Source organism: Gopherus evgoodei, chromosome 1 (assembly GCF_007399415.2).
Source record: "Gopherus evgoodei ecotype Sinaloan lineage chromosome 1, rGopEvg1_v1.p, whole genome shotgun sequence".
In the NCBI taxonomy this organism is placed as follows: domain Eukaryota; kingdom Metazoa; phylum Chordata; order Testudines; family Testudinidae; genus Gopherus; species Gopherus evgoodei.
This window is the reverse complement of record NC_044322.1, coordinates 98,962,358-98,983,111: the sequence shown is the minus strand read 5'-3', so window position 1 is coordinate 98,983,111 and position 20,754 is coordinate 98,962,358. Positions and strand designations below refer to the sequence as shown.

Here is a 20,754-nt window from a genome sequence, read left to right as displayed (position 1 = left end):
CATGCCTAAGGAAGGTAAGTAGGCAGCATGAAGAGTTTGGAACAGAGGAAAGGATCTGCCCTAATGTAGTTAACTGTATGTGAGTTTACACCAACCTACCCCAGAATAGCCAATAGCCTGTTGGTTAGGACACACACCTGTGCTGTGAGACCCTGCTCTGTCCAGTACAGAGTAAGCACATCCCAGGTGAGCGCCCTAATCACCAGGCTACTGCCTATTCTAATGTCTTCCTCAATCTCTCCTTCTGGAACTGTTCTGCTTTGTGTAAATAATTACAGTAACTATTCATTGGGCCAGAGGGAGAGACTGGAACCGATTCTGGGGTAAATGAAGGCTGTGACATAACTGCACATTTTATTTGGAATGAATTTTAAGGATGCTAAAAGGTAAAGGGAATAATGCTTGAAGTGTGCCCAGGAGTAGGCTTGGCATACTTTTACCTATTAATAAACTGACCCTCAAGGAAGCGCTGCACAAACGAGCAGAAAGAGTACACTCACTAGCAATCCTGATTCATAAGCACTTACAAGCTACAAGAGGCAGAAGGCTGAGGCATGTACCAATAAAAGTGAGTGCAAATACATGGACATTTGGAGACTCTCCTGGTTCTAAAGTTAAATTTGGAGATGGTTCATTAGAGTGTCTATGTTTCGCTTTTAATAGAAGGGAGCAAAAACTAGATGCTAGTTACATATCTGTTAGTGGAACTGAAACTCAAGTTTGAGAGCTGGGAAAAGTGACAGATCAACTGGGAAAGCTTGGAGAAGAAACAAAGAAAATTGCTACCCTCCATCCTCAAACTGAAATGCTAATTACAGATAATATAGAGCCAAGATAGATAGTAGAATTAGAGAATGTACATAAGTATTGTAATTTAAGGCTAGTAAATTTCTTAAGACTTGGAAAGAATGGGTCTACTATTAGAGGAGACCTCTCAAACTGCTCACACAATATTTGAAAGAAGTCTTTAAAAGTTTCTAAAGATGGCATTCATTACATTCTGATGGCTTTTTTCTTGCCAATTTGGAGTTATCCACAACTGAATGAGTTTGATGCTAAGGAATTAGAAGATTTTTACCACCATATATTACAGCGCAAAAACCGACAGAAGTATAAATGTTTAAAAAAATAAAAACTAGACAGAATCGAGCACAAGGGTACTCTACTGGTCACATTTGTATTTCAGCTTAACACCTGAATAGATAATGAAAACAGTGTCAAAGGAGGAAATTTAGGATCCTGCATCCCTGCTGGCATCAGGTTAGGATTGTAAGATTTATGAATTTTCATAATCATAAAAAGATTTATCAGAAGCTTTATATGAAATGCTAGACAAACTGGGAATTATAAATGTACAGAATGTATATACAGAAGAAACAAGCATTTACTAGCACTTTAATGGCCAATAAATTGGTAACTTGTCAAGTGATTAATCCTTACCACTTCTCATCAACTCTGACATACGGCTAAACTGCGCCTGGTAGACAAGAGCCAAGTAAGGGCAGTGCAGAGCTATAATATACCAGGGCAGGCACAAAAAAGCACTCCTTGTCCTGTAAGAGGATCAGTGTTATAGACTGCAGCCTTCCCTCCAGTGCAGGCTGATGGAAGGGAAGATGGGTATATGGCTCTACAATGCCAAGGCTCCTAGGCCCCAAGTGAACACTGATGAATGCATAGCTGGAAACTAGTCTGGCTCGCCTGTGTTTTAATATTATTTAAATAGGTATTAGATTCATAAAAATGTGTTTAGACTTTATGAAATGCTTGTAGGATGCTGCATGTATTAATCTCATGTAACATCTGTACCCCATGTTATAAGGTTATATTGAGTGTTTGCATTGTAAGCCTCTGTAGCTGTGTAACACATCAGGCGGGAAATAAGCATTAAATTAATGTAACGGCTGGCTTCCTACAGAAGATGCTAGGTCCTGCACAAAAGAAGGCCTTGTGAAGTCCCAGGGTGCACTCTGGGACTGTGGGACCACTGTGCCCTCTTAACTCTCTCCAGACTGGGCTGCCTTTCACAATGCCTTGCTAGTGACCAGCAGCAAACCCCTCCAGGTGCTTTTATCACTCAGCACAACCACATGTGGAGCCCCAGAGACAGCAATGATTGCATGAATGCGCCCACAGCCACTCATGAATCACACAGAGAAAGGCATCAGAGCCAAATGCCCCCAGCTCCCAGCACTGTACCTCAGGAATATACTGTCTTGCACTGCTCAAGACGAGTAGTACTAATTTATTAACCGGTTTACCACTTTGTCAACAGAAAGTGAATATACACCAGCCCTTGCAAAACCTGAGCAGATTTGCCACACACTTCATACAAACTTACTGTTTAACAAACAGTTAAACAAATTTATTGACTATGAAAGATTTTAAGTGATATTAAGTGATAGGCAAAAAATCAGAGCTAGTTACCAAAAGAAAATAAAACATAAGCATGCAGTCTAAACTCTCAACCCTATTAGGCTGGGCAACATCTAGATTAAGCAGTTTTCCTCACCCCACAGGACACTGGAGTCCATAGTATACAGATTTCATCCTTGAAATCTGGGCCAGTCCCCTCAGTTGGAGTTTCAGAGTGTCCTTATTGCTTGCAGCGTAGGTGGAAGCAGGAGAAAAGCCCAGCATGTGGCCACTGTGTTCTGTTTTATAACCTCAGGCCCATGTGCTTGGGAAGCACAAGTTCAGGCATGTCTGGGGGCATTGCTGAGTCTCCAGGCAAGGTTGAGTAATTCCCCTGGTGTGGCCTTATACAGGTGAGTCATTGAATTGTACCTCCCTTGCTGGACAATGGTTGATGATGGATCATTTGAAACCCCGCCCGCGTGTTGGTTACTTTCCTTGCTGTTGCCTCTGGGGAGCTAATATCTGGCTGATTCCCCAGCTTACAGAATGTTTTCGTGACAACCATACAACACAATTCTCATAACTTCATACGCATTAATGATATACATATATGGATAAAGAAATGACTTTCAGCAGATCATAACCTTTCCCCTGATTCCCCAATGAGTTTGTGCTTCTCAGGCCAGTTCCTCATGGCATCACTCACAGAATCAGCATCACTGGCTGATCCCCAGGAGATCAGGATGGGGGAAATTGTCTTTAAATTGTCATGGCAGCACAGAATGTAACCTATTACATTCCCTCCCACCCACCCATACACACCCCTCCCACCCCGCCACACAGATGGAGAACAGGATCTGCAGCCCAGTGGGCATTTCCAATTCAAACTGAAGTGAAAGAATTACACTGAAAGGCAAAATTCAATTATTTGTATCCCTAATTGCTTTCCCACATGCTCAGGGTTTAGCTGATTGCCATATTTGGGGTCAGGAAGGAATCTTCCTCCGGGGCAGATTGGCAGAGGCCCTGGAGGTTTTTTGCCTTCCTCTGCAGCGTGGGGCATGGGTCACTTGCTGGTGGATTCTCTGCAGTTTGAGGTCTTCAAACCACAATTTGAAGACTTCAATAACTCGGACATAGGTTAGGAGTTTGTTATAGAAGTGGATGGGTAGGGTTCTCTGGCCTGCTTTGTGCAAGAGGTCAGACTAAATGATCATATTGGTCCCTTCTGACCCTAAAGTCTATAAGTCTATGAGTAACTGACAATCTCTATGCTGCTTGAACTCTGATTGGCAAATATCTCTAAGCATAAGCAAGCATTCCCCAGTGCTTGGCCTGGGTTAGCCCTAGAGAAATCATAGAGCTTGCATATTACAGCAGTTTCTATTACTTTCTGGGACCTAGACTGTATCTTGTGTTTGTGTGTGTGTATGTTTACCTGCTTTAACCTTGTAAATAACTCATTTCTTTTCTTAGTTAATAAATCTTTAGTTAGTTTATTATAGGATTGGATACAAGCATCATCTTTGGTGTAGAAGCTAAGGTGCAGCTGACCTGAGGTAAGTGACTGCTTCTTTGGGACTGTGAGTAATCTGAATATTGTTGTGATTTTTGTTTTAAGGGACTATCTAACACAAAGGCAAGCTTGCCTGGGTGGTAAGATAATGCAGAGTACCCAAGGGGACTGTTTGTGACTCCCTGGTTAGGCTATTATAGTGCCTGAGAAGCTCATGCTTGATACTTTGTTGGTGAAATCTAACTAGAGAACACTCAACCAATTTGGGATTTCTGCCCCGCTTTTTCAGTTTGCCCTGAGGTTGATACTCATGCTCGTGAGCCACTCCAGACAGCTTGACAGGCCCCACTACCTCCTCTGTGACCCTCCCCAACCTAAGGGTGTGGTCCCTGTGCTCCATTCTCTACAAGTGTGCCTGGCTCTTATGCAGGTTGAGCATGGACGATGGAAGTAGGAGGAGCTCCTTTTACCCTCCTTGTCACTGCAGGCCTGTATAAAGAAGCAGGTAGAATCTGGACCAATTAGTGGGTTAAAAAGCTGCTGAAAACTGAACAAATTTTATTGTTCCTATTGCATCATTTCACATTTTGGTTCTTTTTAGATATAGAAAATGAACTGCTAATCTTTAACGCTTTGATATCATGGAGAAAGAGGGAGAAGAAAAGGGAGAATACTTTACTTGTTTACATGAGATTTGGCAAGTTATGTTGTCATATCTTTGAGAATGCTACACAGATTTTAAGATATGCACACTGTTTCCTTGTATAGCTATCATTGGTATGTTAAAGCAGCAGCAGAAGAAAGCTTATCAATAGTGGGGTTTTTTTGACACACTGACTATTAAACAGGAACCTTTAATAAAAAATATACTATTTTTTTAAAAAGGGATTATTCCCAGCCATTTCTATTTCACATCATCAATTCCACAATTAAGTAAAAACACCAACTTGAAATCCACAGAGCTATCCTTTTTCAGTATTCTTGTACTATATTCATGACTTAAAATTGTATTCAATGGGTCAATGTTTTTATTTCTGACATCATTGTGTAGTTTAATCACCTTGCTGGTAAAACTCAACAAACTTTCACCAAAGCATGAAAAATACATGGAAATTTCTGTTACCAAGAGGGAAAAGTATCAAAGCACAGTGACGAGCCACTTACTGTGAACTCAAAGTAGCACTTAACTGTGACCTCTTGCAAGGTCTTTAGGTCAAGTGTAACAAAGAGCAAAGCACTGAATGCTCATTTCTATGTGCTGTGCAAGGGCCCATTCCTGCAAAGATTTGTGCACACTAGCTTACTCATGTGAGTAGGACTATTAATGTCAGTGTAAAGTTACTCATATACGTAAATCCTTACAGGATATATATAATCCCTCCAAACGTAGAGCCTGATCCTGTAAGGATTTACATATATGAGTAACTTTACACTGACATTAATAGGCCTACACACACACACACACACCTTTTTAAATAATCCTGTCTCTGAATCTGAACAGTTGTTTTTCTTACCTGAAGTCTAGTGTTCATTTCCAAAAAGTAGAAATTCTTCTTGGTGTCCACAAGGAATTCCACAGTTCCAGCAGAGGAATATTTTACTGCTTTGGCAAGAGCTACTGCTTGTTCTCCCATTGCTCTTCGTGTCTCAGGGTCCAGAAAAGTGCTACAAATGCAGAAAATTGCCTCTCTTTAGTTAGAAAAACATAATTTTATCCTTTTCTTAAGCTACATACAAAAGAAGGCCAAAAAAAAAAAAACCAACAACATGTAAATTAAAAAGGACATCACTTCTGGTCAATCAAACGTACTATAATATATCTCTACTGTTGAATAAACACGTTAAGGGCTTATTTACACTGGGAGTTATTCTGGAAGAGCTTTTCCTGATTAACTCCCTGCATAGACACTCTTATTATGGAATCAGAGTGCCTTATTCTGAATTAGTTTTAACCATACAGGGAGTTAATATTATGCTTTAAATTCACACCCTATATTATTCCGAATTAATTTTCCTTAAAATTGCCAACAGACTACTAATTTCTGTACTTCCATCCATGCTCAGAAGGTTAGCACATCTTTAGAACTAAGAGATTATTTCATTCTAAATTCCTTTAAAAAATAAAGATTAAATGCAACATTCAGCACTCTTGGTAACCAGTATTAATGCATTTCAGTATTAAAAGTACCTTCAAGACAAATTAAAGGAAAATGCTTTGAAGATATAAATTAAATCGATATACACATTGTATAACATTGAGATCTTTAAAATAATATAACCTAAAAAGCCATCAGTTATTTGGAGAGCACATCTAAATTATTAAAAATCAATATTAAAGAAAATTCTGGACAATTATGAAGCCTGCAGACAATAGCCACGCTGTGGAAATACTAATGCCTAGATAAATTAGAGCAAACCCTATGGTTGTGGTTGTCTTGTTTTCCGCATCTCTTTGAAATAAAATTAATGTGGCTGTTTCATAGCTATGTCCTCTGTAATCCAAGTTATGACAAACTTTGGAAGTTCGTAAGGCCTGAATGAGAATCTGTATTGTGTTTTTTTTTTGCTTTCATTTGACTTTCTTGTATGCAAGCAAGGTTGTGATGAAAGAAAACTAGGACATGCACATATTGACTCATGACCAATGACAGTTTGCAGCTTCCATCTTCAGATCCTAAATCTCTCTCTCAACTTTACCCTTAAGCTGCAAATTTTAGTTTTGTGGCTTTCTGATTTTGATTCATTCCCTTCAACACAGCATGGTCACCATTCAGCGTTGTTCTTCTGCCCCAAAGTGCAGCTCAGCTACTCCCCCAGGAGCCATTGTTAAGACTGCTCCCCAACAGTCAAGCTTCCTCACACCAGGAAACTAAACACGTCACCTCCAATAGGCCACTGAATTTACGAACTCAAGAAAACATATATCCTGATGATTCCTCTCCACTACACAACAAGTTCAGATTTAGATTAACCTATCCAGCTAGGGAAACTCTTGTGGCATTCACCAAAGCTAAGGAAAGTTTTTCTCTAGGAGATGCTGAACCTTGTACATGATCTTAAATAAAAGATCACATTTGTCCCTTACTAGAAACAACAGTAAGCAAAAATATGTATTACACCCTTGTTGCAATTTATTTTAGGAACATGTCAACTACAATCAAGCAAATAAAATAGAAAAAAAAGATAGAGAATCAGTTTTGGCCCACACCAGGCCACTTTTAAGAATGTTTTTGCTTTAAGTCATTTTTAAGATCTTTGCTTATAGACAGTTGGATAAAAAAAAAAAGTGCATGATGCCTAGAAGGGGAAGTAGTCAGCCAATTCCAACACTGAGTTTTGTACATCTGTGGCCTGTCTTACTGAATTAGGCCCCACCCCTGCAAAGAGAACCACACAAGAGGAACCCTGTAGTTGCTTGGAGCCCCAGTGAAGTCAATGGGGTGCCACATGACCACACAGAACTGGCTAGACAGAGTCAAATGCTGGATCAGGGCCTTAGTTTACAGTATTTCCTATGACTTTTAACTGAAAGGAAAATGTTTAGAAGATGAATGATCAGCGAGTTTGTGCAAGAAAATGAGTAATATTGGATTCAAGCAAAAGAAAAGTGGGGTAAGATTTTGGACGAACCAGAGACAATGGGGAGACCATTCCTTTATAGGTAAAATGCTAGTTTGGCCTCAGTCCTTCATAGAGTGGTAATATATGGGTTCTTATGGACAATAAACCAGAGACTTTTGGCATGTTAAAAGACGCTCTCTAGATTTAGGGAAAAAAGACTCTCTTTGCTGGATACATATAACAAAAGAATCTGAAAACAAAATGTCTGATTTCAGAAAAGGTATCAGTCTTTGCTCTAACACCTCTGATGAGATCACAGGAAACAAAGGGATGAGGAAAGCAATGAACACATCTTACCAGGGCATGGTTATGAACTGGTAATATAAAGAAATGGAAGTCTATTATTCTGATTCAGTAACAGAATAATGCATAGCAACAAGTTAAATAAAAAGCTATAATTCAATAAAAGGTCTTCTGTTGATGTCATCAATCATGGAGCACAGTTTGAATAGTTTATGAAGAGCAGTACATTTCTAATTTGGAATTATAACCTTGGTATTCCTTTTCAAGAACAAGCATTATTATTTCTCATATGGATAAAAGGACAGTTACTTCCCTGTACTACAGTAATATCTTCCTGTATTTTCTAAATGTATGTCTGAGGTCTGTCTCTCTGCCTCCTGCTGCAGCAGAAGAATGGAACAGAAGTGTCACACTGCTAAACTTGATCTCTGCCATGTGGTTAAGCTTTATACACTAAAATGACTGGATTATCTCTGCAATCAGCTAGGTTAATTAACTGAGGTTTTCCTATTCCCTTCTGTGCCTTTACTTTTTACATACATTGTTTCTCTCCCTTTCAAACAATTCACTCCCTCCTCTCAATACACCCTAAACAGCCCCTTTTCCAACCTAATCACATACCACTTAAAAATGAAACATTTTAAACTTGACTTCAACTCCTTCTCCACCTCATATACCTGTTACTCTCTGAACTAAATAGTTCCTCTGGCAGCATAAAGGCTGCAGAATAAAAAGACTTCACAAGATAAAAGCATCAAGAAGAGAAAATATGATCAGATGTGACATTTATTATGAGACCTTCTTCAAGCTATTGTGCAGTCAATTAAAGACAATACAATTGACTTGTTTTATTATTTCTACAGCCTCAGGGATGGACACATGGGCTAAATATTACTCCCTATCCCAATAGCATCTCTGTTCATCAATGCAACTTTAATACAAAATATTGCTGCTCCCTTCATCCAGATATAAAGCTGATTACTTTTGAGAATTGAGGAGCACTGTTTCATGTGAAACATAGTTTTATGCCGCAGCTACACTAAAATGTCAATGAGAATTCCCTTCTTTGATGATGCCATGGAGTTCAGAAGTTACAGTAGAGTCATTTTTAAATTTCAAGTTCAGTTTGTAACACACTACAGCAGTCTCCATGTTTCAAATTATTGTTATTGTTATTTGTATTACCATACCACCTAGTATTCCTAGTCGTGGACTAGAACACCACCGGATTACCATTCTGTCCTTAGCAGCTTCGCTACCGTGTGATCCGAAGCAATCAAATCCCATGAGTGAAAGAAAGTCAGGTTCTTGAATGGGAGGCCTTTGAGGAACAGACAGGTGTTGCAAGAAGTGACAATGATTAATCAAGATACACTTTTTCCTCTGAGTCTGTGCTCAACCGGTGTATTATGTTATGTGATATCCTGCACTTAAAATTACTGTCTGTCAGATCGGATAGATACATATAGCATTTAGGACCTTGATTTTGTAAGTGATGGGGAGAGTTCGTTCTAAAGCCATAATCAAATTTTAACTCAAGTAACTTTAAATGATCCTATTGGATGTGGTCATCACACCCTAAATTGTTGTACAATGTTGTTCTCCACTATTGAACAATTGCAAGTTCAGACCTAAACGTGGTTGCATTTAATAGATAATTAAATGCAGTTTGGGGCATCCTCCTGATTTTGAATAATCCAGGTTTTTCCACTTTCTTCCTCCACCCCTCCAATATTCTTTCTAGTGAACACCTTTGCAGCATGTTATAAGATGGTGTATTAGAGAGCTTTTAGACCCAATCCTGTGAAGAGCTAATGTGCCTCAACTCTTACTAAAAAACAATGGAGTTAAGACATTGAGCAGCTGAAGGTACTGAACTCCTAATTACTACAAGTCATTAATTGATTGGGACTTGCTATGGAGTGAGGTACTACTCAACACTTGGGTACCAGGGTGAGATTCTGCCATCCTATCAATTAACACAGCAATCAAACATCTTCAGGAGCAGTGAGTTTGAGACTTCATTTGGCTTCTGTACTCACTGGTAGGAGGCTATCACAAAAGGAGAACATATCTGTGCGTACGTCTAAAATACTTGACCAGTACTCTTAGTATCTATTTTATACAAGATTATGAATAAAAACTGTAATAACTTGATATAGAATGAACATTGTGAAGCTAGATCAGAATACTGTGATGCTAAATTCTGAATCAGAATTACATTAGTTACTTAAACACTACTACTTATGTTTACGGTGTTTTTTAATGGACTAAAAATTGTTCATATCTGTACAGTATGTAAAGTAGCAGCTTTCCAAAGCGTATTCAATGCTCATAAAAACGTACATGCAGAGAAGTTTATACTCACCTTGGTGCCTCTTCCACAACCTTTTGATTTCTTCTTGAATGGAGCACTCTCTTTCATTCAGCCACAAAGCATTGTCATGCTTATCTGCCAAAACCTAGCAGAATATGTTGCTATTAACAAAGGAGTGCATATATTTGGCCTTTTTATATCCCACTATCAGATACCTGTGCTGTCATCTGTGTGCTATAGATTTCATTACATAGAGTTCAAATGTAAATGTTTCACCAAATTAAACATAAAAAAGAAGCACTCTAGCAAAGCCTGCTGAAAACAGAAATGAACATTTTCTTTCTAGAAAATTAGCTGAATTATAAATATGGGGAGAATACTATTTCAAACTCTAAACACAGTAACTATCTTTTTTCTAAAATCTCTACTACTTTTTTTTTTAATTGTATTTATGAAGGATATGTGGGGGGGAGCTCCAATCATTTCAAACATTGTGTGAAATACAAAAATGAAGTTCATTAAATAAAAGAAGCTGAAAATCAATGGAGACAAAATTATACTGTAAGCTCCTAAAATAGTATTGCAAACATAAGTATACTGTTAACAATAGCCTGTATCAACAAAAAGGGAGTAAAATCTCAAAAGATGTCAAATTTAGCTATTGATCTATGGATGAAAAGCTTTCAGAAACGGTTACTAATGGAGGCCTACTCAATGGGTTAATCATAATACAGTGCCCCTCAAATGGCAGACAAGTGTTCAGAAACATCATAAAAACAAGGAGCCTGGTGGCACCTTAAAGACTACAGATTTATTTGGCATAAGCTTTCGGTGGGGGGGGGAGGGAGGGGAAGTGGTCTCTTGGCAAAAGCGAGGAGGAAAGAATGAGATTTGCAATGTAACATCCATATTTCTCCAACAATTCAGATGAAAATTTAACTGGCATAGGATGAAGAGTCTGAGTCCTATTTCACACATCCAGACTGGAGAAGCGTGCAGGCCAGCAGGATAGGACTGTCAATTGATCATGAGCTTTTCAAACTGTCAGAAGAAAGGAAAATATAGGCAATCCTAGTCTGAGCCCAATCCTCTCGTTCATACTCAGGCCATCCTCACTCCTTAATGATTCCTTTGGCTTTTCCCAACTTTATATCTTATTTCATGCTGCTCCCTATCTTGGAGCAATTCCCCCCCTTTTCATGTACTAAGCATACTTCCTCTCCTACAAACATTTTTCCACTAGCCTTCCCGCTCTGATTTACAATTGTCTGTGCCAGTCCTCATGCCCCATCCTTTAAAAGTGCAGTTCTGAACTCAAAATTGACTAGATAAATATAGTACCATCTTACTCAAAAACCTGTGTGAACTCATCCCATTCTGCTTACTTTAGCAAAAAAAAAAGTTTTAACAACTTGTTCCTTTTAGCACCACAGAGTAAACAGACCTAAGAGTGAACTAGATTCCATTACAGCTCATACATCAACACAAAATGGTTAACTAATGTGGAATAACCCAGGCAAATGAGACAAAAGTCTGAGTTTTTATGTCAGTGGGACTACTTATGTGTTTAAAGTTAATCATATGTTAAAGTGCTTTGCTGGATCATGGCCAGATCAGCTACTCGCAGCATCAAACTCTACATTTTCATAGGAATCCTTAGGGATAGAGGTGAGGCTGGAGCATAATTTGTCCCCACTTAACCTGTGGAACTTGGGGGATCCCCAGGAGAAATCCACATAGGTGTCTTTTGCTTTTGTGCTGGTGCTTGATCCCACCGCTTCCCAATGACCCTGGAAGAGCACAAATGCTGCTAGAGCAGGGGTAGGCAACCTATGGCACGCATGCTGAATGTGGCACGCGAGCTGATTTTCAGTGGCACTCACACTTCCCGGGTCATGGCTCACAACTCTGGGGTCTCTACATTTTAATTTAATTTTAAATGAAGCTTCTTAAAACATTTTAAAACCTTATTACTTTACATACAACAATAGTTTAGTTATATATTATAGACTTATAGAAAGACCTTCTACAAAGGTTAAATGCATACTGGCACGCGAAACCTAAAATCAGAGTGAATAAATGAAGACTCGGCACACCACTTCTGAAAGGCTGCCGACCCCTGTGCTAGATCATTGCTGTAAAGGTGTATTATAATGCATTACTAATTCATAGGAGTTTCCTAAGTACAGCTGGTCCCTGAATCCTCTCAAAAGGAAGGTTTTGAAGCACACTTCAGGAAACAGAGCAACACAGCATAGCTTCAGGGTGTATTAACTTGTGGGAGCAGAGGAATGGAGAATCCAACCGAGCATAGCCTATCTCCTCATTCCAGTCCTGCAGAAACTGAACTCCATGGAGTCCCAGTAGAGAAGTGTCTTTAGAGAAGGGGAGACTTATACTGTAAATATTATTTTAAATAATAAAACCGAGAAAGGACAGGGCATGGTCGCTTGTGTAGAATTGTTCTTCTGGAACAACGGCTGCTTCATTGCCTGCTTTTCTATGACCAGACCCTCTTATTAGGACTTTTCCATTTAAACAGTTTTTCAATAGAAAATTGGGGGTGAAAGTAACTAAACAAACTTTTCATGAAAAAGTGCTTGCCACAGAAAAATTCAAGTTGTAATTGAAGAAAAAGCTTTGACAAAAAGTAGAAATTGTCAATGGAAGTCTGACAAATTTATTTCCCCCTATTATATAAACATTTTCCAGGGGGAGAGAGGGGAGAATCATCTGATCAGCTCTCCCTTATCTCCTTCTTAGTTAGGAAACCCCATCTTCACTCCTTTCCCCAGTTTCTGAGGTACCTATAGTCTCTAGGAAAAATGCTTGTATCATTACTCACGCTTGTATCATTACTCACGTTTGCAATCTGCTTCTTAAAACTATTATTTTGCCACTATCAACAAACTTGGCTTAAAAGAAGAAGCTATGAGTACTTAACACATAGGCTTACAACGTTGCTTTCAACAATCTAGCTTAATGGTGTAAGCAAAGGAACATCCAGAATTGGGTCTTTATCTAGAGACCACTACTCATATTATTTTAAAACAAAACAAAATAATTGTTTAAGAAAAGCATTATATATATAATTATTTTCAGAAGAGGTTGCACTGCCAAAATGCATTTACAGAAAGTGGGAATAACAGTCTTCAATTACTACTGGAGTGAACTGAAATTCCCATCTACCTCTAATTAAAATATGTGTTCCATCTACAATATTTTTCCTAATTAGTGGTGATAAAAGCAAGATATTAAAAAAAATTACTAAAGAAAATGGTCAGTTTTGTGAAGTTCAAGATTAACTAATTAGTGGTATTTATTATTGACACCTCCTTACACTAAATAATGAAATAACATTTATTGCACTCTCTCCTATTTGAATTCAGCCAAATGCCATTTCCAATTGCAGCATTTGATATTTAACCAAAATACCCTGCAATTAGACATTCAGTTTACTTTTACTTTAAACTGAGATCCTTCATGTCAGATATTCAAGGAGAACACGACTCCAAAATCAGTTCAAGCCATGAAGTCTATTTGGACTCTCTTTTCCTGTTAATTGTTTTTGCCTTTTCTTATGTTTTACAACTGTTTGTTTTATTCCTCAGCACAGGAAACCCTTACATTTTTAAGTACGCAGGGTTTTGGAGCTGTGCAAGAATGTTAAAAAAAAACTGTTAAAAGCTACTGCTAAATTAATAAATATTTGGCATTCTATTTTCAAAGTGTTTGTATGTTTAGCAGTCTGAACATGAATCAAGGTCACTCTCCTAAACTTGATTAGGACATGTAGTTAAAATGATATACTGGATTGTGTAAAGGTGTATCATAATGCATTACAAGGATAAATATGATTTCATTATTCTTATTTCAAATTTATAAATTATAAAAATCAATGATATCTGTTTGATCTTTGATATTATTTGATTATAGTATCACATTGTTCTAAAATGTGAAATATTCGAACATTTTTGAAAGGTAAAGCAAAAAACATCAGTCAGGCAGTGTTATTAATAAGAAGTGAATAAAGGTAGATTACCAAAATTAAGTACCAATATAAGAAAGCACTTGAGCACACATTTAACTTTAAGCATATATTAAATCCCATTGACTTCCAGAGTTTTCCTGAACTTGGGGTCTTAAAAATCAACTTAATTTCTGAATCCATTTTAGACTTCTTAAATAGCCTACCTTCCCCTACTTACATGCTAGTTTCACTGTGCATTTTATAGTACTTTTGTTCCACTCTGTATCTACTGAAATAGAAGGAAATTTTGCAACTGACTCAGTTGGGTGGTTCTGCCTTACTTGTTTGATGAGGTGGAAGAGAAATAAGGAGAAGATTTATCAATTTTTTATAAAAAAATAATTTGACAGCCAACATTATCCCTGTTGAGGAACAGATTACTTAAGGCCCCAAGCCTAAACCACACAAGCATGTGCTTAATTTTAAACATGTGAGTAGTCTCTTTGATACTATTTAATATTGATCTTTTATGTTTATAAAACATATTTGATAGCTGACACTTTTTAATGTTTGTATCTTTCCAGAGACCAAAGAGATGGTATTTGGTGTCACAAAGGAAGAATAGGAGTCTACAGTTTCAAAAGTGAATAGTAGTTTGGGGTTTGTCAATTTGAGTCCTATCAAAAGGCCAGATTTTTCAGATGCTGGACATTCAACACCTATGAAAATCAGGCCTTTTAAGGTATTTAAAGTGGAGCCCCACAAAAAGCTGGGGGACCCAAAACACCAGTAGTCACTGTTGAAAATTTGGGCCAAAAGCACTATTTGCTGAACTCTAATGTGTTCTCTGAAACTTACTGGCTCAGATTGTACCAGCCCCTGGCCACTCAAAAACCAGAATATAGTTTTGGGCTTAACCTTCACCCTTAGTAGATTCAATATTTGCTCATTTTTCTGATGCCATATCAAAATCTCTGTTTAGGCAAATTTTTAAGCTAAAAAAACAAAAATCCGATCATACTAAGCCTGTGGGGTAAAAGAGTGGGACAAATTTGGCAGCGTTTAAAGGGGTTAATTTGTTTTTTCCTCTTACTTACCAGTCTACACAATCAGCAGGGTTTTTTATATTAAATTATTGAACTGCTGTCAAAGTATCTCAAGGTCTCAGTGAAAAAAAAATCACATGACAAATTATAAGGAATTTGTATTTTGGACTGGAAAAAACAAATGAAACTTCCGTTAAGGAAACCGACAAACACATTATAGATTTCTTGTCAGAAGAGATTCATTCAGTGTTGTATCCACAATTAAGTTCCATAGATAATATGGAAAGAATACATTCAAATATTAAACAGGTAAAACTTCTTACCAAAATCTGTATGCCTAAATATAGTTCTGTTTGGTATCAATAAATCTGGTTTTAATTTATATGATACCCACTGATGCACACACATTAAAGAAGATGTCAAGTAAGTTGTTCACTCTAGTCTAATAGCACTTGCTTGGGCTTCAGAACTTTGATTTTTTCAAAATTCTGACAGGCAAAAAACTCACATAAGATGTAGGAGTTGGTTTGTAATTAGTTATAAATATATTTGAAAATCTTTATTCACATCACTTTACCTAGAGTATTAAGAAAACAGTAAAAGAAATCTCAGAATCCCTTTCAGGTTTGTTAGAGTTGTAAGCAAAACTCTGACTTGACTCTTTAAATAACGTATTCTATGTCCAGTATTTTGCACTTTGAAATAATAAATCCAGCCATAATTATTTAGTCTGAGGCACATTTTATGACTAAATCCAAACATAAGCATGATATTATAAATACTATCCCCCCATAAGATCTGCAGGAAAGTTCTAGGGCATAGTTTTATATGAATATCTTTCTGCTTCCATATGAAATAGGATACAATACAAACCAACACTGTCAGAACAACCACTGTACTTGTCTTTTATTGAAACAAATATTGACGAATGCGTTAAAATGTAAAGAAAATTCCCTTCAGAAATCTAAAGATTATTCTTCTAAAAAGATTTAAATAATTATTTAGAAGTTCCCCAAATTATGTGCAATGATAAGTCTAATAATGGTATAATTTTTTGCCTTGAATTCAATGTAAATATGACTCAGATATTGGTTACATAGTATGAATCAAGCACAGTAGATATACACCCACTAATGGTAACGGTTCAAAAATTCTTTAATGTATATACTAAATTTTAGCATAATTTGAAGTATAATAGTGATGATGTAGCTGAGATAGCACTTCTGCTCAAACTCTATTTTTAATCATTTATCTCTTATTTCACAGTAGTATTTGGGGCCGCAAATTTCTTGTTCTTGGCCTAAAAGTCCAAAGGAAATTGTCTTGGAAAATGTAATATTTTGCTGCATTAGAAGAGATTTGTTTCCATTAGTTAAGACATCTTTAAATGTATTATTTTCAAAACAGAGGCTTGTTTTAAATTTTCAGATTTGGTGAATTCTTGTATAAAGGACTAGTGTCTCTAGCAGAACAAAATTTATCTTCAAGCTGAAAAGAGCTGCTTGTAACACAAAGGGCATTTGGAGTAGTTCCATTTGCTGCAGTGGAGCTATGCCAAATTATACCAACTGCAGGTCTGGCCCAGATCAAAATTAATCTTTCTTTTGTAACTAAAGCTATCCAAGGAACAGCCACATATTGTGAACTGTGAGGCAACACCTATACACACCTTAAGTGGTTCAACTGACTTCACGGCAACTACAAATGTGTAGTTCAAATTATATACATCTTCAGTCATCAGAACCTGTCGATGACCTTCATTTGATTTTCCTGTGTTATGTCCAATGTATCTCAAGGAATTAAGCAATCTCCTCTGGACAAATAAGAAAATGTTAAATGTGCTCTGGAGGAAGTTGGCTCTAGATCACCTTAGCTTGAAGAATGCTTCGATAGTGGGAAGTGGAAGTGAAAAACAAATGAGAAAGTTTGGGACAGGCAGATCTTTGAGGTTCAGACAGATGCATGGATACCATTTCTCTCATTTTCCTGGAAAACAGAGGGGAGTAGCAGCAAAAATGTTATTTTGTTATCTGAAGTATATTAATAGATTAATCCAGCTAATGGAAAGAAGGGTAAAATATAGCTCTAAGCAAAGCCTACCCCCATCAATTAGAACAAGTAGCACTGCATCAACTAGTCTCACTCAGGAGTTTCTTCCAGCTCAGGGGAGTTTTAAGTTGTGATGGATACTCTGTAGGAACCCTGCTGAAGGAAGCAGCTGAAGGGATATGCTAGATCAGCACATCACTATAGCCACCATGGTCACAAACGCCTTCCCAATTAGCCTGCACCACCCGCTTTTTGGGTTGCAATGGACCCATCTGGACTCTCTATCAGAACAGATGATGCAGTGGAAGAAAAGAGGTTGCAAGACCTTTCCACCTCCAGAATCTACCATGAAAGAAGCTTAAGAGGACAGCTGAATCGAAGTCACTGTCTCTTAGTAACAGAATACAGTTTGATATCCACATAATGTCTTTAAAGCTATAATAAATCTGACCATGTTTACCATTATAGTGCATGTTTGACCATCTCAAAGTTTGATCATTTCAAATTTTATTTCAAATGGAAAAAAATACAAACCTGGATTTCATGTGGCGAGGGTTATCAATAAATTTTTCTATCAATAGTCGATCATCACCAAAACTTGAAGCAGCTTCTTGAGATGAAAATCTAAAGCCTTCCCTTTAAAAAAAACACAACCAAAAAAGCAAGGCTGACAATAAAGAAAATTAATCCTTTTACAGTCTGATTCAGTTTCCATTTAAGTTAGTGGAAATTTGGTATTCACTTAAATCAGAGTACCATCCGTAATCTATTATATCACCAAAAAGACACAATTCACTAAGTGTGCATTCATTTTTTTTGAACAGAATGCAAAATAAGAGCTTTCTTGGATCGACAGAAGGAAGTAAAATTCATTAATTTCCCCTCAAAAGAACCAAGGGACGCTGAAGCGTTTAAATGTTTGAGCATTTTTAAGACAATTGGACAACTCTGCACAAGTTACATATTTTCCATGAGAAAAAACTGTAATATTCCAAAAACAATTATGTAATATAAAATTTACATCTTGGATGGGTCATCATTAATTTTTAGGAATTGCAGCATCTGAATAACTCAACGACGGCAGAGCCAAGTTAGTTAAACAAAAATTAATGAAGAACAAATCTTGGATGCTGTACTCAGGGCGGTGCAAGGATGTTTCATGCTCTAGGCGAAACTTCCACCTTGCGCCTCCCCCCGTTCCCCGAGACCCCACCCTGAGGCGCCCCCTCCCCTGGCAGCAGCTCCTCATCCCACCCTGCTCTGAGGCACCCCTCCATGCCCCAGCTCACCCTACTCCGCCTCCACCCCGAGCACGCTGTCGCTGCTTCACTTCTCCCGCCTCCCTGGCTTGCGGCGCCAAACAGCTTAGGCGCCACAAGCCTGGGAGGTGGGAGAAGTGAAGCAGCCATGGCATGCTTGGAGAGGAGGCGGAGCAGGGGTGCACTGGGGCGGGGAGTCCCCCTGCGTGCCACTCTCCCTCCTTACCTGCTTCAGGTGGCCCTCCCCGCATCCTCCTTCCCCAGCTCCCTCCGCCTAAATGCCAGCGGCAATCAGGGTGGCTGAAGATCCACCCGCCACGGTCGCTGCCGAAGAAAATGCCGCCCCTCAAATCCTAGTGTCCTAGGCGACCGCCTAGGTCGCCTAATAGGTTGCACCGGCCCTGGCTGTACTATATAAATTCAGCTGTTCCACATATTACTAAATGCACAATTTTTTTAAACACAATACTTAGCTATTGTCATAAGTTTTTTTCATAATGTATGGTAGAACTCAGCCTTATATTGCATGCACCAAGCCCCTTAGTATGATTTCCCCTCCTGCCTTTATTTATTTTCTCCTATATAACAATTTAATTTTTCATTTATTTGATTAGTGAGATACCGAACGTGTTGGTTTCACTTTTCCTGAGCAGTTACTACTGCGGGACATGACTAGTGAAATACAAATTTAAGTATAATTTCCATTGGGTAAAGTTGACACATGGTGAATAGAGCCCAAAGGCTGCATGGTGGACTCTGCAATCCCTTCACATGGCAGACAGAGGTTCTGTGCTGGCCTCAGAGACAGGCCACTTCACAGGGGAGGTGGGGGGGGCAAATCACTGTATCTTTAGCTGCAGGAAAACAGTCATCCTAACACCACACGTAGGAGGTGCAGAGTGGTAGCAGTCACTGTTTTAGCCTATAAAATGGAACAGTAGCCATGGAAGGGCAGTGATGCACTTGCCTATTAGTTGGAGGTAGCTGTGAATTTCTTCTCTCCCAAACTCAGTTCAGTGTCCTAAACAAAGCCTCCCCAACAGTTTTTTGTAGGATGGATGAACGTGGCCCTTTTTTGAGAATTATGTTTAAAGGTACCTCTATCATCCTCTTAAACACACACATTTAGATAATGGCTGTTTTATAATTTAAAGAGATTTGAATTTGTTTAGCACTCAGTTGTTCCCTTTGGCCAATTATATCTTTTAACCTCAAAACAATACATGTATTTATTCAAGAGGAAGATTAACTTCAGCGTATTCGTGCTCTGTACAACAAAATTATACCACTTGTATACAAGTAGACACCGCTCTAGCTTATCTGACTAAAAAAGTTAAACTAAAATGGGACAAAATAGAGAGAAAGAGAGAGAGAGAGAGAGACACACACACAGAAATACATCCATATTTATCAAAACAGATTCTGAACAATTTTAAGTACACCGGACCCTTGCTAAAACATGGGATTTGGGATCCATGCACTGTACCACATTATAGCAGGGACTGCGTTAAAATGAATTTCAATTAAAGTAATTAAAATTGGGATCAATGGCCGCAACCGAATTCGTGCTATATAGACAGGCATTCCAGCGAGGGTCCAGTGTATTAAATCAATGATTTGCTTTTGTAAACATTATATGAGACAGTATTATGGGAAATTGATTGACTACTTTATTTTTCCTTCACTGAAGAATGTGCTAATTAAAAATCCAGACTGCAATGCTTGTTAAAAAAAAAATCAATATGCCTAATTACCTCATCTATACATCTGTAAAACCTAAAAATACAATGATTGTCTTTAATTAGGTATTTTGACCTTATTTACACACTTGTGTTTTCTAAACCTATCTTTGTGTCCATAAATAGAATGAAGAATATTAATAAAAGAATGAATTTCATTCATTTTAAAGGGGGCATAGAAGACCTAGTCAGATTACACAGGCTAGGCAGAGAGACAATGTCTGGATGTAAGCTCTACAAAGATATTACGTATTTTAAGCTTCACACTTCCCTTTGAATCAGGACTGAACCAGTGGTGTAGGGACCCAAAGCCTTAGGATATACTGTCTCAGACCCTTGCCATGGCTAAGGAGCACACTGTCAGCTCAGGAGAGGGTTGGTGACAAGGTGGCCTTTGCACTCCTCCAATTCTGGTTGAATTGTGTGCCAGACTGGTTTCTCCAGGGATGCTGTAGGGCTTCTTTAATGTCTTTTTTCTTCACCTAGACTACGCTTCTGGCAAGAAATATGCATTCAGTAAAACAGAACCCACAAGTTTCTTGCTGTTGGCTGAATTGCAATGGAATGAGCTGGGAGCACTGCATGCCCACAAAGCTCAGCCTCACTACAATTACAGAAACCACCTTCTTTGGGCAG

The 20,754-nt window shown here is 38.2% G+C and overlaps 1 protein-coding gene across 1 annotated transcript in view; it reads right to left on the bottom strand.

Annotated features, from left to right (window-relative positions):
- Positions 1 to 20,754, bottom strand: part of PCCA (propionyl-CoA carboxylase subunit alpha) — a 430,643-nt gene that overhangs the window by 259,636 nt on the left and 150,253 nt on the right. The window contains 4 exon segments of the mRNA XM_030568083.1: positions 5,389 to 5,539; positions 10,107 to 10,143; positions 10,146 to 10,200; positions 17,651 to 17,756. Coding sequence (XP_030423943.1) covers positions 5,389 to 5,539; positions 10,107 to 10,143; positions 10,146 to 10,200; positions 17,651 to 17,756 — 349 coding nt within the window.